Source organism: Haemorhous mexicanus, chromosome 3, assembly GCF_027477595.1.
Source record: "Haemorhous mexicanus isolate bHaeMex1 chromosome 3, bHaeMex1.pri, whole genome shotgun sequence".
NCBI classification, from domain to species: Eukaryota; Metazoa; Chordata; class Aves; order Passeriformes; family Fringillidae; genus Haemorhous; species Haemorhous mexicanus.
In genome coordinates, this window is record NC_082343.1 from 76,662,882 (window position 1) to 76,690,456 (window position 27,575).

At 38.8% G+C, this 27,575-nt stretch overlaps 1 protein-coding gene across 2 annotated transcripts; it reads left to right on the plus strand.

Annotated features, from left to right (window-relative positions):
• Nucleotides 1–47: 47 nt before the first annotated feature.
• Nucleotides 48–25,732, plus strand: PNISR (PNN interacting serine and arginine rich protein). Of its 2 annotated transcripts, XM_059842409.1 has the most exons (12): nt 48–178; nt 12,579–12,697; nt 13,924–14,109; nt 15,898–16,124; nt 17,806–17,992; nt 18,260–18,450; nt 19,061–19,198; nt 20,232–20,331; nt 21,038–21,091; nt 22,371–22,541; nt 24,054–25,155; nt 25,394–25,732. In XM_059842409.1, exons 2-12 carry the CDS (start codon nt 12,610–12,612, stop codon nt 25,422–25,424), a joined length of 2,475 nt encoding a protein of 824 aa, XP_059698392.1. In that variant the 5' UTR covers nt 48–178; nt 12,579–12,609; the 3' UTR covers nt 25,425–25,732. The 2 variants fall into 2 exon arrangements, with proteins under 2 accessions (XP_059698392.1, XP_059698393.1); XM_059842410.1 differs by lacking the exon at nt 12,579–12,697 and having other exon boundaries at nt 53–178.
• Nucleotides 25,733–27,575: the final 1,843 nt, after the last annotated feature.

Sequence of the window (27,575 nt, forward strand, 5' to 3'; positions counted from 1 at the left end):
AGATGGCGGAGGCAGGCGCCCGAGTGTGCCAGGCGAGGGTCAGCACCGTGACGCCTTTCACTTCCGGGTGAGCGCCAGCGGGCGCCATATTGTCTTGTCCGTGAAGACGAGGAGTGATAGCGGGGGCAGCGCGGCCGCGGAGCGGCGGCAGCGGCGGCGGTGAGAGGCGGAGGAGCGCGTAAGTAGCGGGACGGGCTGCGCTCGCCAGCGCTCCCGGGGGGCCGGCGGGTGTCGCTGACCTGCTCTTCCCCTTCGCTCCGAGTCGAACCGGGAGGGCGCCGCGCGCCGCGGTAGCGGCGGCAGCTGCTCGCCGGGCATGAGGAACCGGCGGCGCCGACAGCGGAAACCGGCGGCCAGGACGAGAAGGGACGAGCCGAGAGCCGCTCGCCCTCCCCCGCTGCCCGTCCGAGGGGGGGCGGCGCGCCGCGCATGCGCGGCGAGGGCGCGGGGTGGGGTGGGGGGGCCGGCGGGGACCCCCGGGACTCCCCCGTTCCGCGCCGCCCCCCCCGGCGGGGGTCCCCGGTGGGGACGGGCCCGGCCCCGAAAGTGCGCATGTCCCGGGGCCGCCCCGCGCCGCTGCCGCTGCCCCGGCGGCGCCGGGAGAGACCGGTGCCGAGCGCGCGACGTCGCGGGGCCGGCGATCCCGGGATGCTGGGAGCGCGCAGCCGGCCCGGCCGTGCAGGGAAACGCCGGCGAAGCAGCGCCTATGGTTCCGCGGGGCGCAGTGTCTGCTTGGTTTAGCCGGTAACCTAGTTAGGGAAGCAACATGTGCACTGGGATTTGGTAGTTGGCTGTGTCAGCAGCCTGGCTCCTGCAGATGAAATGTATTTATGGAGTATTTGTGCTGTTTCATGGGTTTCCTGGCCGCTCCTATGAGTTCGTTCCACTGGAGGGCTCCAGAGAACTGAAATTCACACAGTGGCGTTTGTAAGTTACCTGGACCAGTAGCTTGGCAAATGCAGGGTGTTTTAAAATGGATTCTCAAACTGATCATGGGTTTGAGAGCCTTTTTGCTTTCAGCACTTATCCCTGCAGTTTCTCTTTTTAGACAATCCCACAAAGTTGTTGAAGTGAATTTTAATGGGATGTGCTAGGCTTTACAGTTAAGGATGGAGACGCAAAAGTGGTCTGAGGGCTGGAACCGCTTTTCTGTGAAGACAGGAAAAGAGAGCTGGGATTGTTCAGCCTGGAATAGAGAAGGCTCCAGGGAGGCCTTATTGTGGGCTTTCAGTACCTAAAGGGAATGAAAGGTACTTTCGTATATGAAAAAGATGATAAAAGGCTTGGTACCAGGGCTCTGGGTGAGGGACAAGAGTATTAAACTGAAATATAGATTTAGACTGAACATCAGGAAGAATTTTTTTATTATAAGGATGGAGAAGCTGTAGAATATGTTTCCTAGGGAAGTCGCACAGTTGGAAATGTCCAAGATCAGGTTGGACAGAGCTTTCAGCGACATCATTTCATGAAGGATGTTGAACTAGATGGTCTTCAAAGGTGCCTTCCAACCCAAACCATTGGATTATTCTATGATGTACTACCCCAGCCGAAATTTCCTAAACTTCTGTAACAAGTGATAATACAGAGTATTCAGCCACCTTGGTTGTTGTTAATTTCTTCTCTTATAGTTATCACCTGTAAATGTTTTCAAGCAAACAGTCTATTGGAAAGTGTGGGATACGGGAAACAAGTGTTGCCCTAAGGCTTTGTATTGAAGCAGAGTCGGCCACCTTTCAGAGAGGGAGAATGGTGGTCTTCAAAGCATGAAGCATGTCTACCAGCAGACAGTATTCTAACATCATTTTCCAAAGACAGGATTACAAATACCAGTGCAGTCCAGCCAACACCTGTACTGTTGGTAGGAGTAAAAAACCTCTTTTTGGAGTGCAGCTGCCCTGAAGATGGCTCTTATGTGGCTGACCGATGCTGCAGCTCCCCTGACTGTGGAACAGAGGGGAGCTGAAAGTCTCGGCTTTGTCCGGGTACAAGCTGCTAGGGTTGGTGACGGACAAGTTCCTGGTTTTCAATTTGTTTGGTGCAGCAGCAAACCTTGTGTCATCGTTGCTGCTAGGCCACGACAAGACTTCCTTTGTCCCATATGACATACAAACTCCTGCTCTGATAAGAATACTTTCTGTTTTTTGGGCTCAGAGGTGTTGTAGGGCTTAAGAGTCCACAAATGTAGCACAGTTCCACAATTTTTTAGTGGTTAACTCCCCTTATAAGCTGTAGTGGTAGAGTGGAGTTATAACCATTTTTGATTTTTAGTTAACTGCAGAATTATGTAAAGATTCAATGGGAGTAGGAGTTTCCCGTCTCACTTCTTTTCATGACAGAGGTATGTGGTGATTCTAAGTCTGCTTTTAGTGACAAATAATATTTTGGGTAGGTGTTATTAAAGTTCTTACTTTCATCACTAGCTGATCCCTTATTAAGTGATAGCTGTATCATTGAGGTTAATATCTGCTCATGACTAGTGAGGAGTAGTTGTTTATTTAGTTATTGGCACTATTCATTTTTGTGCAGAGCATGTTCATTGCAGAGGAAGTTGCAGATGGGCAATTCACTTCAGAAAAAAAAAAATGTTGTGCTACAGGGCTAATTGTAAATCCTGCATCAGGACTTTCAGTGGAATGTTACATGAAAAAATAATCAGATTGGACTTTCCCTCCTCCCTTCCCGCCCCCCAAGCCCAGCACAGTTTGGACTTAAGTTGCCTACGTTATGATAATGTTTCTGTTTTAGTAAATGTTCTAGCAGTGATTTTGTTTTGGTACTGTATGATAATCAAATCATGTGTTTGTCTTTGTCTTAGAAATACAAAAAATAAGTAAATGGTACCTGGATGTCAATATCTGGTCCCTTTGCTCTTTTAAAAAAGAGTTGTGTTCAGCTCAGTGGATATGTGGATGTAAGTTTGAATTGACAGACCTTGGAAGCTGTACTGCTGGAGTGACTCCCTGAAGAAGATTTCACAGTACTTTTTTTTTTTCCTGTCAGTTTTTTTTTTAAATTCGACCTTTGTTCATGCTGCTTCATCTTGTAAGCATTGTAAATATTAGTCAGACATACTGATGTGTGAACCAGGTTCTGGAAAACTTCATGGATACTGAGCAAGCTGCTTTCATAATTTCTTTTTCTGGTTCTGTATTTTGGATCTTGGTTACAAATTTGAAAAACCTCTGTTCTTCAGTCTGAGAAAGAACAGTTCTGATGTTAAAAATTCCAGTGGAGCAAATTTTAGTGATACACAACTGTAAGTGAGCTGGAAAATTTTACACGTTTTTTGACTTGTCATCATGCTAACAGATCCCAGCAGGCACAAAAGTAGAGCTTCTGGCTCTCAAGAGGAGAAAAGGTGCATAGTATCTGGGCATAAAATACTGGGAACAACTTAGAGTGGTGCCCTATGTGATGTATAAAAGTCTTTGGCCAAGTGAAAGTGTAATGAGTGAAACAGAGGCAAGACAGTTACCGTAACTTTTCTGATTTAGTGTAGACTTAAATAATGCCATAAATTTTTGATTTTCTATTGATCAGCTGAGTATGATATAGTAGTAAATATTAATTCTCCCAAGTAAAATGGAAGCTGGTATGTTTTTGTCTGAGTGATGGTATGCATTTGTTCTGACTCTGACTGAATGTGTCTGCAGCCACTCTGTAGTAACTTGCAGGGTTCGTTCCTGCGTGGGTGCATAGGATACAGCGCTTTTCCAGACTCCCACATCCTTTTAACTGCAGAAGTGTTCTGACTTACCTGGCTCTCCTATGCTAAGACCCCCACCTAATGATTCCTTTTAACTGCAGAAGTGTTCTGACTTACCTGGCTCTCCTATGCTAAGACCCCCACCTAATGATAAGTCTTGTGACACCCTTCCTGCATTAAATTTTTCTTCTTGGTAGGGGGGCTCCTTTAGATATGCAAAGCTATTTTTCATTTGCAATTCCTTTTAGTTGCACCTCTTATGTACAAATTCTTACAGAAAAGTAGCTTTTATTCCAGTGACACAGTCATGGAAGAAGCACTCAGTTTACATTTCCTTCCAGTTGGGAGTACTTTGAAATAGACATCTTTGGAGTTGTACCGTCTATGTCCATTAGTGACTTTGGGTTCCAGCATGGTTGGATGTTGAGAATACCATGGCTGAGCTGCTCTTTCTAATTCCTTGGGAGAGCTATGTGAACTGTTATATCGCCAGAGTATTTATCCACTAGTCCTTCCAACCTCATTGGTGATGTCTTTGCTACCATGGCCCTGTTGAAGCAATAGCATAGTGGGAGAAAAGGGAGGGGGGAAACAGCTCGGCTGTAACACTTGTTCAGTTTCAACTCTTTCAGGTATTGGCCTTATTCCTGTCTTTCTACTAACTGCTTTGATCCTTGTGTGGTAAATGCAGGATTAGATTTGTCCCACTGGCAACTGAACAGTTCCACAGAATTCATCTGGAAACTCATCATGAGCTTTCAGTCACTGTGCTGAAATTTCACTGAGTCAGTATTAACTACCTTGAATGAAAGGTAAAAGCATTACATTAGAATAAGGCACCCATATGAAGATCAAGAAATCAGGCTATTGATTTCAAGGAGCTCTGCTTCTGAAACATCTTAATTTTCTTTTAGGTTCACCTTCAGAGCCTAAATTTATATGAGATAAAGAAACTCTGCCCACAGAGTATGTGATGCTTTTGAGATCCTTCTCAAGATGTGTTGAGGATGACTTCTGTAGCCCAGGTTCTACAAAGAGCAACAGAGACTAATGTGCCTTTGTGTGTTTCAAAACCAGTAACTGCAGTTTGTTACAAACCAGGACTCCTACCTCTTGGGGGCTTTCCCTTCAACTATGTAGACCTAAATATAGTCAAAAAGTCATGGCTGCACTGGCAGGTTACCTTAGAGGATGTGGAACATCTTTCTAGCTTTTTTTGGTTGGGTTTTTTTTGTGTTTGTTTTTGGGTTTTTTTTTTGGTTTTTTGGTTGGTTTGTTGGTTGGTTTTATTTTTTGCCAAGATACCATGGATTGCAAAAGAGTGTGTTGTCTTTAAACCCTGAGGTTCAAAGACTAGTTGTGTAGGGATTCTCCAAGTATGCATGATGGCCTGTTCTTTCAGCTTCCTTGTTTAATTAGATGATGGATATTTCTTTGCTAAATGCCATGCCTGTTTGGAATGCCTGCAAGACAAATCTTTAGTCACCAGAATAACTCCTGCAGCTGTGTGTTAAGAGTTCCATTTGCAAGTAAAACTTGTCAGACCATCTTGTGTCATATATTGACCTGCTTTTCAGGAATGATGAGTAGTATGATCAGAAAAGTGATGCAGCAGCCTCCCCTCAGCATTAGAAGGCTCTTGATTTCTGGCTCAGGGCTCTGTAGGTTCCAGAATCCATAGTCTGCCTGTCTATGGGGTTGAATAAACCACCACCACCAGGGTGTGCCCTGAAGGTCAGGTCCAGTGATACTGATGTCTGATGTAGGAATTCCTAACCTTGATCTCTTCAGTTCATGATACAGCAGAAAGTGTGTGCTCTGCCACTCTCCTTCTAGTGACAGCTTGATTCCTAGGCTGTCTCCTGATTTCTTGGCGTTAAATAAGTCTAGCTTCTAACAAATCCTTGATTTCATATTCCAAAGATGACTTTTTTCCTCATTTGTAAGAAGATATTTGACTTTCATGGATTTCCTGGCAAGCCATTCAGAATCTCTGTATCTGCTGCAGAAGCTGTTGACCTGTAAGGTGTTCTGCATGGTTCAGATGGTGTGTAACATTGAAATTAGGAAGAAGCAGATTGTCAGAGTGATGCGAGTTACTTAGAAGGAACAAGAAAGCACGTGTAAGATGCACTCATCAGCACAGCTTGATGTGGTTAGTTATCTTCCTGATGCTTTTCTTGAGCTGAACTAACTTCCTAGGTCTCTGTGCTTCTTGCTGTGGACTAGCTGCATGAATTGGAGCAATTCAGTTTATCCATTAGCTGCATTAAATTTTGTTTGGGGACAGATCTTGCTTATGTTTCCAGGGGAAGTTTCTTGATATTTTTCAGTTCTGCTGCAGCCAATGTCATAAGGCATTTAAGGAAGATAGGATCTCCAGGGTGACAAGCAGGCTTTGTCTTTTGACATTTCCAAGACTGAGCCTTGCTCCATAAGACTCTTCCAGTGTTGAGAGGTCAGAGCACAGTTAGCTCTGCACAAGTGCTGTTGAACTGGTAGTGGATTTTAGGAGTTTACATTATGAAACTGTCTAGGCAGGGTTGTCCAAGGAACCTGAGTGAGCCTGTTGCTGCTCAAGTTCTGTTGGTGGCCTTGTCTAAAAGATGGCCCCATCTTTGACATCAAGGGCCTTCACAAAGCACTGTGCCATTGGTGGGTTCTCAGGAAGCTGTGTTCTTCTTGACAGGGTATATTCCTGTTGGTGTGGAAATACATAATTTGCTTTAAGATAGCTATGTTATGTGGGAAGTGCTTGGGGGAGTCTCCCAAAGTTAAAGGTGAGCTTGTGAATTATCACTCAAGACTCTGTTTACTGGTAAGTACCTTCTAAATGTGTGCTTTCAGTGTGTGGTGTGTCTGGACACATCATACAACTATGTTGGAAAATACCTTATTATGCTAACAAATAGGTTGAAGGAGATGCCTTTTTTCCCTAAAAGAACAGGTTAACACTGAAGTGTAATTTTAAGTTGAGTTGCATGTTACAATCAAGGATGGGAGTGGAAAGGTGCCTTTAAAAATATGTTCTTTGTCTTTACACAAAGAAAAGTTAGTTTAAATACAGTGGTAGAGAGTTTGACACCATGTTTAAATGTTTCTGAGTGCTGTTGGTTCTCAGAGGTTGATGGTGATCGAGGTAAGTCCTGTCTATATTGCTGTCTCAGCTTTTATCATCAGCAGTGGAGCCCTCACCAGCAGTTCTGTCAAGGGTAGCACATTTTCATACCAGTAATTTGCTTTAATAAGACTTCAGCAGATTCTAGTCCAGCATTTGAATAGAAATTTAAAAAGAAAAAACCCAACATGTGAAAGAACATATTTCAGAACATGTTTGCTCTTAACTCCTGCAGGATTTTCAGGTATCTTGTGAACTTTCTATAATCTGTTAAATAGGTGTAAGTGAAATTGAATGTGAGTTGATGCTTTGCTCATGTGATTGTGCTTCTGTATAAAACAAAAAGAATCCTGAATTGGCTTCTGTTTCTTCATTGGTAAACAGATTTTTAATAGATTCAGGTTCCTGTTCTGTGATCTGACATCAGGGAACAGCTCTTGAAGCACCAATAAATGTTCTTTTGTTTATTTGTGTGTGTATGCTGGAGAGAGAGAAGGAAAGGAAAAAAGGCTATGTCCAATTGAATTGGAGGGTAGAACAGCTAAGTGAAAGAACCTTAACCCATCATTGTAAAGGAGGGATAGTGTCTGCATTTTCCTTTGTAAGTAGGTGCCTACAAAATGGATCCATTCTTAAAACCTGTTGCTTTTCAAACCTGTTGTATGTACTAGTGATGTCAGAACCAGTTTGTCTTAATGACTGCTCAGTTGAAGTACCCCTCTGTTACTGTCTTGCTAACCTTTGAACTGAGTTAATTTTAGCCAGTATTCATCTCCCTCCCTTCCAACTTCAGTAGAAAATAAAGTTTGTGTCACTGTCATTTGGATGCTCTGCTATGTATTTTGCCTTAGGTCACTGGTAGGAAATAGAGCTGTCCATTGTATTAGGTGAAGCCTTTCTTTCAGGTGATGCTGATTTGGGAACTTGTAAGAAAGAAAAACTTGTCTGTTATTTGTGTGGCAGCATCCTAAGTTAATTTTGTCAGTGCAGATTTTAGTTAGTAGGAGAGGATTTTGAGTCTCTTTTCTCTATTTATTAATTTCTACTTGTGTCTCAGGTTGTTTCTTGTCATATACATTAGTACAAGAGGTTCCAGTTGTTTCAAGCCTTTAACTTAGTGGTTTAGTGGGTGAGAGGCATTGTTTGTTTCCTCCTCCCCTGTCTTGGTATAGGAGGTGAATCCCTTGCTGTCATTTTAAAATTACTGCTAACAGGCTACATTTTCTCCGCTGTGTTTTGTGAGTTCTTTGTGAAGTAGTTTGTGCCCTTTTCTGTTTATGGACTCAGGTTCAAAAGTGTTGTGTTGGTAACTCACATCTGGTTTGTTCATTACTGTATGACTTGATCTGTTTTTATTTTTGACACCTTTAAAATATCACTAGGAAGGAAACTGAGATTCTGTTGAAAAGTCCTTTCATACTCAGTAAAGTTTCACAAGCAGAATACAAAGTTACATTGCCTTTATGTAAAAAAGAGTAGCATCAAGTAGCACAAGTTCTTGTTTTAGTTACCTTTTAGAACATGACAGCTGCAAATGAAGAACTAAAACCAAGTTGGGGTTTGCCTCTGAAACTTAAAAGCAGATGGAATTATTAGACACTGCAGTGCTTAGCAAAATAATTTTTGAAGGCTGAACTATTTTTAAATGCCTATAGCCTCCCTGCAGTAGATAAAAAAATTATATCAAGTACCTTTTTCATGTTTACCTTGCACCAGTTGGTGAAAACTTGGAGAGAATGGAGAACTAAAAAGCAGGAGAGTCAGTTTCCCAGAAAATGATGATGTCCTGCTGTTCCAGGTGACCATAAAGAGAGAGGAGCTACAACTAACCTCTTCTGTTCAATGGCTCTGAGCCACACATTTAGTCTTCAATATTAAAAATTTTGAATACATGACCTTCTCTTTTAGCCTGTATATATTAAGATTACTTCTATAAACATTTTAAGGTGTGAATTTTATTCCTTCCATATCCAATTTGTGTTTCTGTAAAGCAAACATTGCTCAATAAAGAAGATGTGTTGAAATAAATAAAAAATCGTTTTGGACAGTTTTCACATCATATTTGGAAAAGGGCTTCTGCATGTACGGTTGCATAAAAAAGTGATGTCATTGCTTAAGTATTTGTGTAGTACATATTTCTGATTAGTAACAAATGTTTTTACACTGAATTTGGTAATAAAGCTGTGTACTTGAAAGCCAGCATACTTTATAGTTAGCAACCTATGAAAATCAACATTTCTTCAGGAAAACCGTAGAAGTACAAATGCAATGCAGAATTAAAAGCTTTCAAATACAGTTCACAAACTAAAATTAGCTGTTTCAAATAGCAGTGATTTTAAATTAGCTTGTTCTGAGTGGCATAAATTGAATTAATCAAATGTTGAAGTTCTTCAGGGTTTTACACTGTTGTTGTTGTTTTGTCATAATGTTGTGCATCAAAATAGAACCCAGCTCCATGCTTTGACATATTGCTTTGCACTTCCACACCTGATTTCTCTCCCCAGAATAGAAGTAATAAGATAAAATAATCTCTCTAGGGCAAGTAGAAGACTTGGCCATATTATGTTGCAGACCAGTGGATCAGTAGCTATCTATGCTAACAACTAAAATCCAACAGTGCTTTTTATTCTGGCTCTGCAGCCAGCTGGCACTGAGGGAAAGCCTGTGACCTTCCAAACTAGACTGGACACGTGTTAACTGCTTGGGGGGTCCCAAGTCCATGCAACACCTGAGACGTGCTTGGAAGCACCCAGAGAGTGCGAGGTGGCCTGGGACAGTGCTGCTCTCTAGTGAGGACAGGGTGGGGTCCTTCAGCACTCCTTTCTGTAGGAGTATGGACTTGGCCTCGGTGTCCTAGGGCATAATAACTTGCTGATGGGGCAGCCAGGAGGTGAATGAATGCTGCTGCTGTCTGAGGTCACTGCCTGTCTGCTTTATCCCTTGGTCACCATTTCAGATGCCACTTGGTGCAGGGCTGCAAGGTAATATATCTTTCCCACAAGATTTATTTGAATACCCTGTAATATAATAAGGCACTTATTGTCTTGAGGGCAGGTTTTATTGAGATGTGGAGGCATTTGTTGTCTTAGACCTTATTAATGATCTAAACAAGTGCTTCAGTTTCTTCATAGTGAGGATCAAGGCCTGAGAGTAAAGAGAAAAAAAGGCAGAATACTAAGTGTCCATTTCAATTGAGAAATAGGTATGTAATTGTGTTAGCTGGAACATGTTTAAAAAAATCTGTAATACTGAAGATTTTAGGACAGAGATAGAACAAGTCCAGTAAAAATAAATCTCATCTAATCCTACCACGTAAAAGCTGTGTGTAGGAGGTTCCAATTTAGTTGCATTTGTAGAAGTGGTCTTAATATTGTTACATTTTTATGAGAGAAATTGGTATTTAACTGTGTTTTTTGGGGTTTTTTTGCATTCAATTATATGCAAAGCAGTCTTATTAGTGAAAAAACAACCTTTTGCGAAATTTTAGTCTAGTTCCACAAACTTGTTGCCACATACTATGTATTGAGGTAAAAAAATCCTACTAGAATTAGTGAAATCCATGTTGATTATTGCTAGTGGGATTTAACAGCTGGAAACAAAGGGAGCAGTACCATGAGGCTGTGGCACTGCAGTGGTAGTCTGAAATCCCAGTTCTTAAAACTTTTAATATGTAAACAAATTTATTTTGACATTTGAGAGTATCTTTATTCAGGATGGAAAGATGAACTGAGGGAAGAAAAAAACATTTACTTACCTTTTTCTTTAGGGTGAAAATAGTATTTGCAGTTACTTCCTCATATGTAGTGTATGATATGAAGTGTATGAATAACTGGAGAGCTAGTTTAAGGGATCAGCTAAAATGTTGCATTAAGTGCATTAGTAGCCACCCATACACTCAGCTGGTATAAAAAAGTTAATTTCCTAGGTATGGATAAAAATGTGAAAAGAAAGAGACAAGAGAAAGGGTCATGTCTTCACTTATTAAAGGTTTGACTAGCATAAAAGTATTCATGAAATGGGAAAGAGCCTCCATACTTAGTCAAGAAAAGATAGTGAAATTAATAAAGTGTTAGATAGGTTTTGCCCAGTACTCCCCCTGTTGCCAAAGCTGATCTGGTCTTCTTTAAAGCCCCCCCCAAAATGCAACTGAATGTTTCAGGGCCACAGGTGTAATTTTTGTACAGTGTTGACAGTAAGTGGTTTCAAAACAAAGGCAATCTGCATTTTTTCAGATAAAGGATTTCATTTGACAGAAGTATGCAAAATACAAGTTTGTGTTCATCTCTGCATGGCCCAGTGCCCCTGATGTTGAGTGCAGCTCTTTGTGTGGTGCACTTTTGTAGAGGGATGCTCTTTGCCTCTGCAGTCCCTTGTGTGAGCTGGTGAGCACAGGATGCCTTTGTGAGTAGGTTCCACTCCAGTAGCTTTGTCCATGTGCCGAGAGTGGGCTCTGTCTGTGGGGTGTGTGTGTCCTGCTCCCTCAGAGCCACTGGGGCTGCTCCTGGCTGGCCACCCAAGTGGCACTGGCTGCTTTGAACTGGTTTGCTCTGAAGCAGAGAGGCTCTATTCATCTATTCTGTATTGCACTTGGCTGTGAGCCACGACTGGGTCCTGTATGCTGCTCCTGTGACCTCAGGGAATGAATTTTTCTCTTTCTTTTAAGTTTGGAGTGTTTGAAACAACCTACATGCTTAATGTTTTAACAGTGTGAACTCGGGGATTGTATGTTAAATTCCATGAGGATATTTTCATTGAGTGGAAAGCCTGTTGAGAAGTTCTTAACAAATTGGATGGGGCAGACGGGGTCACACTCAGTGCATTCCTACCATACTGGTTTTCGGGAACAGCTTCTGGAGTGAAGTGTTCCCATAACTGTGCGTAGTCTTTGTCTTTGGAGAAGCTCTTTGGAGCCATGCAGGTGGCTGTTCTCAGGTCTTCCATGTGTAGCAGGTTAGGTGTGTGCTGGAGGTACAAGTGACGAAGGAGCTGGTGTGCCATTGCAGGCACGCCTGCCTGATCTGCTGTGCCTCAGCAAATTCACACAGAGCTGGCCTTGGAGCTTCACTGCAGGCAGGCTGTGGAGCTCTGCTGCTGCCATCTGGAGCTAGGGCTGCTGCTGCCTGCTCAGTGAGGATATATACAGCACAGCAAAAGTTGTTTCTCATGATTTTAAGGTGCAATGTGGTAATTGTGTGGTCATATTTATTTTTCTTTCTCAGATTTGAAGGTATATATTTAGAAGTTAAAAAGAGTCTGTACAATGCATAACATGCATGCGGGCACTGTCTTGTACCTGTGCAGTTCTCCTGTGCAATCATTAACAATGTGTTTTACCATTTGGTGACTTTTGTCTTGCTTAACAGCCTTGCATGACACTTGTTTGAAGAAATACACATCTTTTCCCTAAGAAGCAGGCAAAGATACCAATAGTGCCTTTTATATGTTGACTTGCTTTAAATTGCATTTATTGCCAGTTGAGATCTTGTCGTACAAACTTGTCATATCTCTCCTTGAGCATCATTTGGTAGTTAATTTCTTTGTGAAAATACAGGGAAAGCATACTAGACTCTTGAAATCTTACAGTAATATTTCAGATATTACTCCAAAAGGATGAACCATTTCCTCCAGCTTAAAATATTAAGCCAGCATTGCTTCAGCTTGCTTTGCAAGGCTTAACTATATCTGCAGTTATGTAAGTTTCAGTTATGTGATATTTCATGGGCATCTATTTAAACATACAACTATTATTTTTAGTTGAAATATAGACTATATAAAGACTTAAAAGATGTGGGATCAAGGTGGACAACCTTGGCAGCAATGGCCTTTGAACCAACAGCAGTGGATGCAGTCATTTCAGCACCAGCAAGATCCAAGTAAGTATATAGAAAGCTTTGTGGATTAATTCTTTTAATGTGTTGTCGTTTAAATTTTTGAATCTTCATAACAGAGTATGACTCATGGTTGCCTTTGTAGCTGCTCTCGAGATAATACATTTATGATGCTTTTCTGAACTAGAAAACAGAAAACATACAAAAGGTTCCAAATGTTTTCACGTAGTTAATATATAATATGCAAATACAAGCAAGAAACCTGAGTTATCCTATTCAATTTTCCAACATTTTACCAGTCATACAGATCAACATTTAGACCTCTGTTACTAGATATGTATCCCTGTCAGTTTTTTAGCCAAGCTAAATCCTTTGTTTGAGAGAATATGCTTTTTTATTCAGTACCTGTGTGGCAGAAGTATTGATGCAGATTATATATACAGAAAAAAAAACCTCACTGGAAGACCAATATGGTTCTTGATTTAGGTTACAGCAGTGATAATCATGATCTCTTGTTTGAATTTTTTCCCCCACCAAAACCATTAAGTGCTTATAAGAGTAGAACATAATATACCTTTAATTGAGAAGGAGGTGGTAACAATTCAAAATATCAAGAGAAATAGAGAAATGGATGAAAGTGCAGGTGTGTATTTAATACTAAGGCAAAGTGATCAGGCATACAGGTTTTACTGTCACTTTAATCTCTGTAAGTTCACTGGAGGGTTTTCCTAATTTGATAATAAGCAGAAGACATACTAGTGTTCTTATCTGAGGGTGCAATTTATTTATTTACTGAAAGGAATGGCAGTAAAGAAAAAGAATGGGAGAGAGAACTGTAACATAATATCCAGCAAGGGTTATATGAAGAGGTACATTGAAGAATAATTTTCCAATGATGTATCTTTTTTACGCTCAAATCTTCATGAATTTATAATATAAGGATATGTATATTAATTTCTGATGTCAGAATTAGCTCACATATGAAAAAAGTGCATTACTACCACCCATTCAATGCTAATGTGAATGTAAAATAATCTGCCTTGTGACATTTTGAACATATGCAGAGAAACTGTACTTCAGCAAGTCTGTACACTGACATTTGCTTTGTTTCTTTTACTGTACACTGTGAATAAGTTTAAATGGTGCTCACAGTGCTTGCTGAAGGTAAATGTTGCCCATTTATCTTGAGCAATAAGACCTGTAATTAAGAAACAGTGTTAAACTTCAGACGTGTGAGTTCTAATCTTTTTAACTTCCTCTGTTTATTTTAGGCCAGATTGACTGGGCTGCATTAGCTCAAGCATGGATTGCTCAGCGAGAAGCCTCAGGGCAACAGAATGTGGTGGAACAACAGGGAATGATGCCAAACGGACAGGATATTTCAGGAATAGAGTCTGGTCCAAACAACCATAATAATTTTCAGGGGGATCCCAATTTCAACAGAATGTGGCAGCCAGGTTTGTTTCTCTTCCTGTTCATTCCCTTTTTTCATGTTTCTTCATTTTATTCTTGCCAGACTTTTTTGGTGCGAACATGCCCTGTCCCTCAGGCTTCAAAATGCAAAACTACCAGTTGACTTATTAATCACAGCTCCTACTTAGAGAGCTACTGTTGCCTCTCCTGTACTGTAATACCTGCTTCTGGCATGATCTTGAAGTGTAGAATGAGTTCACAGTATAACTGATGCTGGCTTTAGATGTCATAAAATCTTTAAAAAGGAAGATCAGCAAAAGTCCGTGTGAAAAATATGGTTTTATTGTGTTTCATATACTTAGGATTTACCCTTTTTAACTTAGGTATCTGATTGTCAGCATTTTTCAGTCATTGTAAGTTAAAGTTGATTGTACTCTTCTGTTAGTATTGATTATTTTCTGTATTTTTTACTTCCTCCAAACTTTATTTTTTCCCAGAAATTAATTTTCTTTTTAAACTTCACAAGACACCACTGGTAATAAGAATGGGATAGAAATGGGTTATTTTCTGCTAAGAATTTTTCTGAAATTGTTTTCTGAAAGCTGGATTACAACACTACAGTATAATGCAATTTGAAGTGTATGAGCAACATAGTAAGCCTATGTGCATGTCCTAAGTTGTTTTGGGGAAAACTGCACTTCATACTTGATTCTGTTAATGGTTGAAAGAATAACACTCCCAGTTTTCACTGTCACTATCCAAATGTATTGAAATGCAACATTTAATATTAGTAGGCTTAATATGTTACTGGTAGCTCTTATATGGGTGTAATAAAAGGGAGGTAGCCATCGGGTTTCACCTACCTACACTAGGCTACAAGTTATTGTAGGCACATGTAAGAATTTTTAACATTTCTATGTGGCAGAGTGTATTCTAGCTGTATTTCTGTACAGTAAGTAGAAATTTTCACAGAAATAGAAAAGCTATAATAACACTTTCTAGTTGCTACAGTAAGAGATCCAATTATGATGCAGATGGGAAGGACAGTAAAAATTAGAAAAATGTACTAAATGTCTGGATGGAAGGTAGGAATTTACCTGAGAGGCTAAATACTAATTCTGTTACTGGTGAGAGTTATAAGGCAGCTCTGTCACGCTCTATAAGTATCTGTATAGTGCACATAATTTTTGTCTTTTTAAGGAGTCAAAAATTATGGCCACTTGAGCTTTTAATTCATTCCTTAGACCCTTTTCACTCTGTTAGCCAATTTTAACGTATGTATGAGGGCTTATGACTATAGTTTATTCTGGGATGGGACCTGTGCTAGATATTGGGCAATCCAAAAAATCATTCATTATCATGGGTCAAGACTTTGGAGCACAGGTTTCAGTGGTTGTGCTGCTTACAACACCATTTTCTTTCCATAGTAGGTATTTCAAGTCTCTTATGCATAATAGTAAAATAGCCCTTTGCTTTCAAAATTGATGTAGCGAAGCAGGAGCAGTTTTTAACAGTTTAGGCAATTTTTAAATCTTGTGGTGAACTCACTATTACTAGAAATTTATAAAAACAAATTTACAGGATGTCTGTGCCTGTCCAATTCTGTCCCCCACTGCATGTTTCAGTTCAGCTACAGCTATTTGTATTCCCTTTGTTTAGTTGAAGAAATTATTGAGACAGTATAATACAGTCTGCAGATTGATAATTCTTCCTTGCTTTATCATCTGTGATGCTTTGAGGAACCTTGTGATAAATGCAAGAAAACTGAGTGATTGGTGACTCATATAAATTATACTAACTTGGTATCGAATTGTATTCTAAATCCTAAACAGAATGGGGAATGCCTCACCAACCCCCTCACCCACCTCCAGATCAGCAGTGGATGACTCCAACCCCCCCAGGTCAAATGGAAATTGTTCCTCCATCGGAAGACAGCAACAGTCAGGACAGTGGGGAATTTACTCCTGACAACAGGCATATGTTTAACCAGAACAATCACAACTTTGGGGGACCTCCCGATAACTTTGCAATGGGGCCAGTGAACCAGTTTGACTATCAGGTGAAACATATTTGTTGCTTTAATACTGTAGGCGCGCAGAGTCCCTTCCATGGATGTGTTCCTCTAATATCATCTAGCAGCGACTTTCATTCTTCAGTTCTACAAACATCTACAGAATCTGTTATCTGCTAAGATACATTTTAACTAAACACTTGACAAAAGAAACTTTAAAGTTTTCTGTTCTGTTCAGAGGCCAAAGGGTTTTATTTTTCTGCAGTATTAATGAGAAATGGCTGTTGTCTGCAGTATTAAAATTAATCATTGTGTTCCAGTATATAAATTAACATTATGTAGCTTTGTGTTTAAAAAAAACAAAAAAGAGGAGAAGGAAAAAAAATAAATTCAGAAAGATATGCTTAAATATGCTAGATAATGTACCACAGGAAACAGTCCTGTATTTGCAGGGAGATAGACTGGATGATCCATTGATCTTTACCATATCTATCTACTGTGATTCTTTGAATAAACAATGGTATTTCTAAAAAAAAAAATCCATACCCCCTTTTTTCTTCATTCTGGCATATAAGTTGTATAGTATAATAAACATGTCGGTGGTTTTGTTGCTAATAATAGCAGGATGCACTGGACAGACCTTTAAACACAAAGACGTTTTGTATCTTTCCTCTATTTTCAGTATTTTTCTTCAGAACTCCTGATATAAATGACAAACTAGCTGTCTAAAAACCTACCTCCTGTTCATAAACAAATACATGGGAAGATGGGCAGAAAATTTTTGTTATCTTCTAGGCAATTTTTTATCTTCTAGGTTATTTTTCCTCTTACAATTCTCTTGTTCAACAGTATTGTTAAATAGGGAGCTAATAATTTTCCAATACGTGAGTTTATTATAATTTTTGTTTATTGTCATGGGACAAATTCTTAAAATTAGCTTTTCTAAATACTATGGAAAACTTGTTTTGTATTAAATGAAAGAGAGATGCTTAACCTGAAATTGTAGTGGTGAGTGCCTTAGTGCTAGTCACTTAAATACTCAGTGGAATATTTGATACTGTACCCTTTTTCTTGAACACTCTCTTTTTAAATAGTATCATTTGGCATTTCTAGGCAGTAAATATTAAAATAAAAAACTCCTCATATATGCCTCAAGACTTGTGATTTTTGGGTTATATAGAGATTGCCCAGAACCCAGGATCTGTACTGAAATTGCATTTAATGCATTTAATATTTTAATCAGCCATATTAATAAGATCTGTGAAGGATTACTGGAAAGTGCACAGTGCAAAATTCTTATGTAATAAAAGTCTGAACTTGAAATTTTTGTGCTCACGCTGTAGTTAAAAGACTGCTAACAAAGCTAGACTTTTAGGCTTTTAAATCTTAGTTTTGTACACTCTTTATTTAACTGCATGCTCTGATGCTAAGCTGGCACTGAACTGATGGAGATAGATGGTGATTATAGAGCTTAATGTTTAGCCCAATGTGAAAGGAGATTGGTTGAAGCCCTTCCAGGTTTGTTAAGTATCCCTGCTTAAGTCTAAGTTTAGTTATTAAATATTTAAAAGAAACTTGTTTCTTGGGGACCACAGTAAAAGAGATTGAGAGATCTCAGTAGCATAGAAATCATGGATTCCTACTTGCATGGATTTTTGTAGACCGACTTGCTCACATGCTGCATTTATTGTTACCATGTGAAGAAAAATAAACTGCATTACTCTTTCAGCATGGGGCTGCTTTTGGTCCACCTCAGGGTGGATTTCACCCACCTTATTGGCAGCCAGGACCACCAGGGCCACCAGGTCCTCCAGCACCTCCTGCACCTACTCAGAATCGAAGGGAAAGACCCTCATTCAGAGATCGACAGCGTTCACCTATTGCGATGCCTGTGAAGCAGGAGCCTCCCCAGATTGGTACATGTTAACCACTCCTTAATGAAAAAATATAAAAGCTGTATTTGGTAAAGATTGCCAAATTTGAAGACCTTTTTCTTTTTAATAGCAAGTAAAAGAGCAGGGAAAGAAAAAGCAATTATAAATGTTTTTCCCCCACAATCAGATATGGGACTTGTTTTGATGGGGAGAGGGGGGTTTACTTCTTTGCTTTGGGGGATATTTTTTTTCCTTTTTGTGGGGGAAAGGTTTTTTCATCTTGAAAAATTGTAACCCTTGCTTATGTAGATGCTGTGAAGCGTAGAACTCTGCCTGCATGGATTCGTGAGGGCCTGGAAAAGATGGAAAGAGAAAAACAGAAAAAATTGGAAAAAGAGAGAATGGAGCAGCAACGTTCACAGATGTCTAAAAAAGAGAAAAAGGAAAGTGAGGAGGCTGAAGAAGCGGATGGCCCACGGTTACCTCAGAGAAGTAAATTTGTAAGTATAAGGGCTTGTTTTTTGCTCAGGTTTGTATTTCCTGAAAGGTGTCAATTTTTTAGTCTGTTAAAAGAGAGACTCTGTGTTCCTGGTTACCTCATTGGTTTTGTTGTTTAAAGTAAGGTTAAGCTGCTGCTCTGTTGATAATTACTTGATGTTTTGAAGTCTTTAATGGCTAAGAGGTAGAAGTATATAATTTGATCTGTAATAACAAAGAAACAAGGATGAAATTGGACTTTTTTTTTTTTTCCCTTTTGGAACGTACAGATCCCTTGAAAGTCAGAATTCGAAATCAGCAGCTGAAAATATTCAGATACCTGTATTTGCTAAACTCAACCAATTTAGGAAACCTTGCATTGCCTTCATTTTAGGAGTTATCTATTTTGTAGTCCAAAGTATATGTCTGGCAGGGAGCTGACAACTAAGTATTTTCTTAGCTTGTGTGGGTACACGTACCTGCATATTTTTTAGGACGGGAGAAAATAAATGGTTTTATGATAATTTGTAATACAGATTTCAGTACAAAGGAAATAAAGCTGACTATTAAAAATAGAAACTAAGGAGCTTGATATTTAAGTTTTTCCTGAAGTTTATGATGCTGTACTTGTAGGACAGTGATGAGGAAGATGAAGATGCTGAAAACACAGAAGCTGTAAGTGTTGGGAAAATCAGCAGGAGTCCATCCCCAGCTCCTCAAGAGGAGCAAAGTGAACCAGAAATGACAGAAGAAGAAAAGGAGTATCAAATGGTATTAATAATGTAGTTCTCACTAAGAATTTCTGTTTAATTGCTCATACTTTTCAGGCATATCAAAGTAAATCACTTTTTCTATGCCTGATACTGTCAACAGAGGTACAGTATGAATTGTACAGTAAAGCAGAGTTATATTTGCATCTGTTCATAATGCTGTGTTTCTCATAGAAACAAGGATATCAGTTATGTAAGTCATTTAGCACAATAGTGAAAGAATGTAATGACTATAATCTTTGCATTGATCTTTACTAATTCAGTGGTTTTGTTTCACTTACCAAGTTTCTGAAAACTTTTAGTGACTAAGTGCACCCATTTAAAATCTGTGCTTCAGCCTCATTTCCTGTGAAAGAGTATTTAAGAAATGTTCTTGTTCTTGAAATATTTAAGAATATTCTTGCAAGGAAGTGCTACAACCCTAAATCCTAGATCACCAGCAGTTTCACTGTGTCTGCACAACCTTCATACTTGTGAATTCTTGTTAATTAAGGCCCTGAATTTTCCTAACTTTGATGAATATATTTTTGTAGAGCATGTGGCCAGACATAAACGACTTGGAGAACTAGCTACCACCTCAATTTTTTTTTCAATTTTTGTAGAAAATATGTAATAATAAAATGCTGCATAAGTAACCTCTGATGATCTTTACAGGCAGCATACCAGTCAGAAAAGTGCTCTTTGTTTTTTGAAAGAATAATTGGAATCAGTCTAAGTACATTTCTGATTTACATATTCATTGTTATAATCATTTTAGACATTAAGATCAGAGCCCTGGATAGCTGTGTGCAATAAATGCAGATACAGTTCACAGTCAAAATAGAAACTTTAGAGTTGTGAAATCAGGTCGCATTTAAGCAGTTTCAATCTTTTTTTGGTTTTTTAGTCATGTCTTTTGAAAGAAGTTATTAAATAAAATGTGCAGAAGACGACTTTCATAGTCACCAAAAGAAGTGAAGCTGTATGGATATAATTTGAATGCAGAATTTATTCAAGTGGTTTTGGCCTTTAATTGTATATGCAATTTTCTTCAGATGATGCTGACAAAAATGCTGCTGACAGAGATTCTCTTAGATGTCACAAATGAAGAAATCTATTATGTGGCCAAAGATGTTCACCGTAAAGCAACTAAAGGTATGCTGGGTTTGGGAGGTTTTTTCTTTTTAGTTTCTTCTGCGAAAATTCTGTATTTGCATGTCTTTAGAACATTTAACCTCCATAGTTCTCCCTCAAGAACAATTCCAGTATAATGCATCCAACTTGGTAGAGTTCAAATCCAGTAATCATGTACTGTTGTCCTGTGCAGTGTATTGTGAGTTACTTGAGTTACTCCATTTTTTTCATACAATTCATTTCAGTTAAAATGGTACCTGTGTGTCAATGGCTCTTTAGTTGTAGCTGTTCCTTACTACTATCATCTTTATCTCAAAGCTGTTCAGAAGTGAAAAGAGATGAACTTTGAGTCCTCAATCAGTAATTAATTTGCTTTCGCTATTAACATGTATTGTACTTACAGAACAGATTATTTTAACATAACAGAGTTAATCTAAGTATGTAACTACCGAAGTTGAAAATTATGTGCAGATGCTGTAACTTGGAAAGTGAATTATGAGTATATATTTGGGTTTTTTCTGTTCACTGTTAATTTGCAGTTAAATTCTAAATCTTCATGGTCAGAAAATCTAGAAGTGGTTTTAAATGGATGATGCGTTTTTAATGTTTCTTCTCTCCCTCCAAAGAACAGCAATAGTAGTAGATTTAACAATACCATAGACTCATGACTATGAAATCGTGGCTATTTGTGTTAACATGTTGTTCCTGTTGTTGATGTGATACAAAGCTCCTGCAAAACAGCTGGCACAGTCCAGTGCACTGGCTTCCCTCACTGGACTCGGTAAGTGTGTTCCTTATTTTTGAGAGGGCTTAAAGGGGGAGTTTCACTTTTGCCTTGCGTTTCTAGAAATTGCATTTTGAAACTAGATTTTAATTGCCTGGGAGTATGGGTCACTTTCTGATAACTTTATCATTATCAGCACCTTTGTTTGTTCCACAGGTGGTCCTACTGATATATAAGTGGGATACTTGCTGGAGTAGTGGATTAGGCAGTATGACTTAGTGTATGAGAATCTTGCCCTAATTTTGAAAATACGTAAAATTTTTAGATAAATTTACTTGTCAAAGTATGATAGTTTCAGAAGCACACTGCAGCCTTCAAAGAAAGGAATACTATTTCATACTTTTCTTCTGTATTGATCCGTATGAACCAGAGGGGAAAGCTGATAGAAGAGTAATGTGAAAGTCTATAAATAAAAATATTATAATCTTTGTTATTTTATTGAGAAGCTACATAAACACAAAGGCTCCCATATCATATACTGCCAGAAACAACACAGGAAAGAGAGATTGAAATTCCAGCTTGAGACACAACTGCAAGAGATTTCTCCCAACATGACTTTTATCATCTAAAATGTACTACAGCAGTGTCAGTGATCAGTTATGTATTCATTACATGGAATATTGATGAATTAGATTGAATGTTATCATCACAAGTATTCATGTTTCAAAACTAACTCAGTAAAGATCCTAAGGACCTCAGACTGAAAGAAATCCATGTCAGATGTTTAAACTGACTCTATCCTTATCAGTCCAGTAGTTAAGTGTCTCTGGGGGAGAAGAAAGTCTGTTTCTATTCCATCTCCATACCTGTCAAAGTGCAGTGTTTTCTAAATCATATGGAAAAAATTGATATGGCATTCAGAATTTCTGTAGCCTTGGACTACGGAGGCAGCTGAAGTCATTTCAGAGATGTCTTCTGGGAAAGATCCCAGGCATATTTTGTCCTGTTGCTGATACGGAGGCAGGCACTGTTACAGTCTCCACAGGGAGCTTTTTTGCCTTTCCATACAATGGAAAAAAGTACCATGGTCACAGTGGTTGCTTGCTGAAAATAAACAAGCTGTTCCAGAAGGAGTAGAAGCAGACAGTGACCATCAATGCAGATACGGGGGCCTTGAACACACTGGCAAACAGCTCTGGCACTTACCAGAATAAAGTGACTTCTTCAGATACAAGGAAGTGAAGGAAGGGCAATGTTACTCTCCTCTTTGCCTCACAGAAGTATTAAGAACAAAGCTTAATCTTTCCTCGTGATAGACTGGACTTTATGCACGCAGGTGGACTGGGTGGTTATGGATCAGGAGACAGTGAAGATGAGAGGAGTGACAGAGGCTCTGAATCATCTGATACTGATGATGAGGAATTACGACACAGAATAAGGCAAAAACAGGAAGCGTTTTGGAGAAAAGAGAGAGAACAGCAACTACTACTAGAAAAACAGCTAGAAGGTAAACCATACGATGTCTTCTTACTGTGCCACTGTGTATGGAGTTACTACTTAGTGTATGTAAATGCATGGCAAAGAAACATGTTTTAAGCAAAAAAAAAATTATGAAACTGGTTTTTTAATTCAAATTAAAAAAAACCCCAAAACCCTGTGATTTACTTCTGCTTCTCTGTACAAGGTAAGGTTTGTTCTTTTGTACAAGTAATGTAGGCCAAAATGGTAGCACAGTCACATCCCAGTGCTGAAGAGCTGTCTGAAGATGGATGCAGTGTTAAGAAGTCATGAACCAAGTTCACAGGCTGGAGGAGAAAGTGCTATTATGATAGAACTTCAAATTGATGGTTTCCTCCTTTAACTTTTTATTTAAAAGCCTGAAATTAAGACATATGGAGCCCTTAATGAAAGGCTGGACTAGTTAAACTTTTGGTTTTCTTAATAGTCCTGTCTCTCTTTGAGTGTTGGGAGATGTATGCATAAAAGCATAGCCATATGGCGAGTGTCTGAGTGGTGGCCTCTGACCTCTGTCTTCCTAGTGCAGGAAGCCAGATGTCAGTGTGGAGACATCTCCATGGGGCTATTTGCAGGAATACAAAACAAGGGTGTAAAGCAGCTCATTCTATACATCCATAATACTGAAGAATGCTAGTGCACAGTCTCATTTGTTGCAGTGTTTTGGAAAGGCAAAAGATTTCTAATGGACAATACAGCATCTTCTAATATACACTGGCTTCAGCCTGTATTGCCTAATAACTTGGGGACCAGCTGGAATTGTTTTCTGGGTTAAATTTGACCATTAGCTGCCATTTGGACCACTCTGGGTTTCTGGATGCAGTTTTATTCCCTAAATTAATTCAGGAAATGATGGCCCACATCAAAAGCCCATTTTTAGGCAAAAAATATATGTCAGTTATTTTTTCTGGATTCAATTTAAAATGGGGAGATTAGGTTGGCAGTGATGCAAAGAATCCTAGATTGAATAAAAATAATTTTTATTTTGGAAACCTCTGAGAAATGCTCTGAGGGTCTCACTATGTGAGAAATATAGCTTCTTCAGACCAGACAGTAATCCTCAACCCAGATGAATGGGTCTCAAAGAAAGGCAGGAAGCATCAGTATTTCCTGCTGTATTGATGAGGAGTCTTGTAGGAAGCAGAAAGGGAGAATCAGGTGTGCAGAAAGGTTGCAAAAGGAAAAAGTCTTTTTTGTAGGTCAGTTTGGGAGCTCTGGTGTTCCAGGATATTTGTTTGAGAACTTCATCTTAAACCATTAAAACATGGAATAACATCAATACTTCTAAAATGACTGGGCTCTACTTCTTCTAAACCAAGAGGACAACTTCTCTAGAATTATAAGAAAAGAGAGTGATTTGTTAAGTAGTTGGTATAGTGGTAGTGTTTTAATTATAAGTTTTATGAGAGGTGCTTGGAAACTTGGTTTTGTCAATGTAATGGTATGAAAATTACATATTGCTTGGAATTAATTGCATTTTGTTTTCTGCGTCCTTTTTTTTCAGAAGAAAAGCTACAAAATGAAAAAGTTTCAAAAGAGATGAATGAATTTATCAACAAAGAACAGAACAGTAACTTAGCATCACAGGAGGCAAAAGAAATTGAAGCAGATATGGTTCATGAAAAGAAGAGATCTCCAAATGCAATCGCACCTGATGTAGAACTCAAGAAAGAGGGTAAAGAGAGGACAGGAAGGAGTGGGTCTAGAAGCTCTAGCAGTGGTAGCAGCAGCAGCAATAGCAGGAGCAGCAGCAGTAGCAGCACAGTATCCAGTTCATCGTATAGCACTAGCTCAGGTAGTAGTCGCAGCACTTCACGTTCTTCCTCTCCCAAAAGGAAGAAGAGACACAGTCGCAGTAGGACGCCATCACATAAAGTTAGGCGCAGTAGAAGCAGGAGTTACTCCCACAGAAACAGGAGAGAGAGGAGTAGGAGCAGGGAGAAAGTAAGGGAAAGGAGAAGATCTAGTAGAAATCACAGTGCTGAAAGGGGGGAGAGGCGGAGAAATCGGAGTCCTTCGAGAGAGAGAAGCTGGGATAGACGTAGAAGCGGCAGCCGCTCAAGAGACCGGCGAGCCAACCGTGCGAGCCGCAGCAGGAGCAGGGACAGGCGTAAAGCTGAAGACCAGCGTAGAAGCCCTACTGGAAATAGGCACAAACATAAAAGTGAGGGTAAAGATCAAGAAAGGAAGAAGGAGCAGGGTGGAGGTGTAGATAAAGACAAAAAAAAGAACAGAGAAAGGGAGAGAGATCAGGAAAAAAGAAAAGATAAGCCCAAAAAAGAGGAAAAAGAAAGTAAGGCTGGCAATCATGATGACAGTAGATTAAAGAGAAAAAGAGACAGCGAAAGAACTTTCTCTCGCAGTGATTCAATATGTGTGAAAATAATAAGACAGGATTCCAGACAAGAAAGCAAAAAAATTACTACCAAAGATAGCAAAAAACGATCAGGCTCTGAATCTAGTGCAAGGAGTAGTTCTGAATCACCAGGAAGCAGTAAAGAAAAGAAGGCTAAGAAATCGAAGCATATTCGGTCATGCTCCATGGAGAAATCTCAAAGGTCTGGTAAGAAGGCAAGCCGCAAACACAAGTCTAAGTCACGATCAAGGTAGTATACTTTTTAAGTATTTTGTCTGACTTTATAAAAGTTTTTTTATATTCGTCTTCATGTGTACGGCATATGAACCTTTTTAATAAAGTATGGTATTTATTAAACTTTGTCTTAGGCAAAAGTAACTTTGGAAAATCTTTTTAAACTATTAATTACTAAGCCTAAAGTGTGTGTGGGTTTGGGGGTCTTTTATTTTTTCCAATTAACTTTTTCCCCCTTTTCCTTTATTTTTCAGATCAACAACTCCTCTTCGTCGTAAACGCTGAGGAATTTATGGCACCAGTGCTATGACGTTTAAAAATTCCATGAGTTATAAAAGGCTTGTCTCATTATAGAGGCACATTGTGGCTATGTAGGTGAAACCAGAATCCTTTTTTTAATTTGTAAATAGGTGTATTTTTTCCAAATGCTGCTCAGAATAATAGGATTTCTTTGTATTACATTTTTTCAAGAACGGTAGTGCTTATTAAGACTATAAAACAGGCCATTCTCTTTCAGCTGTAATGTTCTTAAAATTACTATTGAATGTACTGTGATGTCAATAAAGCTCTTTAGTTCATTTTTTTGTTTAAAATTCTTGCACCTGAATTTTGTGGTAAATGGTAGAAAGTACTTAAAAAAAAAAGAAAAAGGCAGCTTTTTTGGTATAACAGATTTTTAAAGTACTTGAAAAAGATTTAACGTGAAACACTTGTAATCCATGGACATGATAAGATTACTTTATTGGGGGTGTGGAAGAAGAGAGAAAAGACATCTTATTTTTCTTTAGATATGTGTAATAGATTTTTTAATAACCCCTTTTTTTTTTTTTTTTGGTCTAGCTGATACTATATGCTGTTTGTGTAAAATATGGGTCACTGTAATACAAGCTATACTTAAACCGACTGAACCCCATTAGGAATATGTGCGATTAACTGATCTCATGTGGCAGTGTTAAGCTCTGGAACTATATTCCTCACCCAGTTTTCAGAGAGATCTTTGGATGTTCAGGGATATTACACACATCTCAGAATTTCAGATGTTTTTATGGAGCATGTTTATAAACATCACTCAGTACACATTGGAAAACTGACAATAGGTTAACTTTACATTTTGGCACATGCATGAAATGAGTAGTGAATATTAAAGCTGGTTCTTAGTGTCACAAGAATTATGACTTGTGTAAAGCTGATACACTGATGTATTAGCAATGCCACTAAATTTTTGATTTTAATATTACCATAAAGTGAAAGAGGTCATTGATTACCTACTTAAGGAAATTGACTATTGCTATTAGAAACAAGAGTGTGATAGAAGTTAAAAAACAGAAGTAATAGAAGTTAAAAAACAAACCAACAATACCCAACTCTAGGCCAGTGACTCATACAGAAGAACATAAATTTGGGGAGAGATCTGTGCCTAAAAGGTCTGGTATGACACCAGTTGTGAAAAAGGTAAAAGGCTTAACATCGAAGTAAATTCTCTTTGATTGTCTCCATCTTCTAAGAAAAAATGGTGCTAGTACAGGCAACTTGGAAAGCATGTCTTCATGAACAGATAAATCCATTTAAATAAATCAAAATTCAGCTATGCAGCTTTTTTCCACTGTAATTTTTTTCATAAATAAGATGCAGAAATAAACTGCTTCAGGGCAAAGAAATACATTTTAACTATGTGTTTAATAAGCAAGTTAATTGCTAGTGAATACATGCATGTTTATCAAAACACTTACAGATAAATAATCAGTTATAAATTATATCACTCCCCTCAATTATATCTTTCACATAGAGTAACCATTCATATTTATTAGCAAAATAAGGCATAATTTGCAACACACAACTTTTACTTGCATTGGTAGGAATATAAATAATGATATATTGATCCAATCTCACTACACTCTTTGCTTTGGGTAAGAGTGAGGAATTTTTGGAAAGTAGGTAGCATAACAGTTCAGATGTCCTATAAGGATGTCTTACAAGAGACAGAAACTAGAAATAAGTTTAAGAAAAGCTGTTGAGGAATACAGTTTCCAGGATGCATTGAATTTGATTTTCAGTTCAGATTTTATATTCTCTGTCTAATAATAAAAAAGATTGTGTATGAAAAGCTTTATATACTCTGCCAACAACTGGAATTCTGTCACTTCCTGTAAATATGAAAATTATTTTTTTGACACAAATGCACTTCTATGGGTAGTGACTGTATGCCAATAAAAAGAGCATACGATCTCTGTATTTAACTGTTTCAGAAATCTTACTATAACAGCCTACTCATCACTCAGTAATTACATACACGTCGGTACTCTTGTCAGCATCATGTACATTAAACTTCTTTGGGCTTTGGAAACTCCCCTTAGCAATGTCTTTCACCAGAAAAGGCTAAAATAACAACTGCTCTTTTAATTCCATACATCTGAAGTTATCCTAAAATGTGCAAAT

Coding starts and splice junctions, on each gene's coding strand:
- PNISR (XM_059842409.1), top strand. CDS start 12,610: ATGTGGGATCAAGGTGGACAACCTTGGCAGCAATGGCCTTTGAACCAA. Junction 14,110..15,897: donor CAACAGAATGTGGCAGCCAG/GTTTGTTTCTCT, acceptor AATCCTAAACAG/AATGGGGAATGCCTCACCAA. Junction 25,156..25,393: donor AAGTCTAAGTCACGATCAAG/GTAGTATACTTT, acceptor TTTATTTTTCAG/ATCAACAACTCCTCTTCGTC.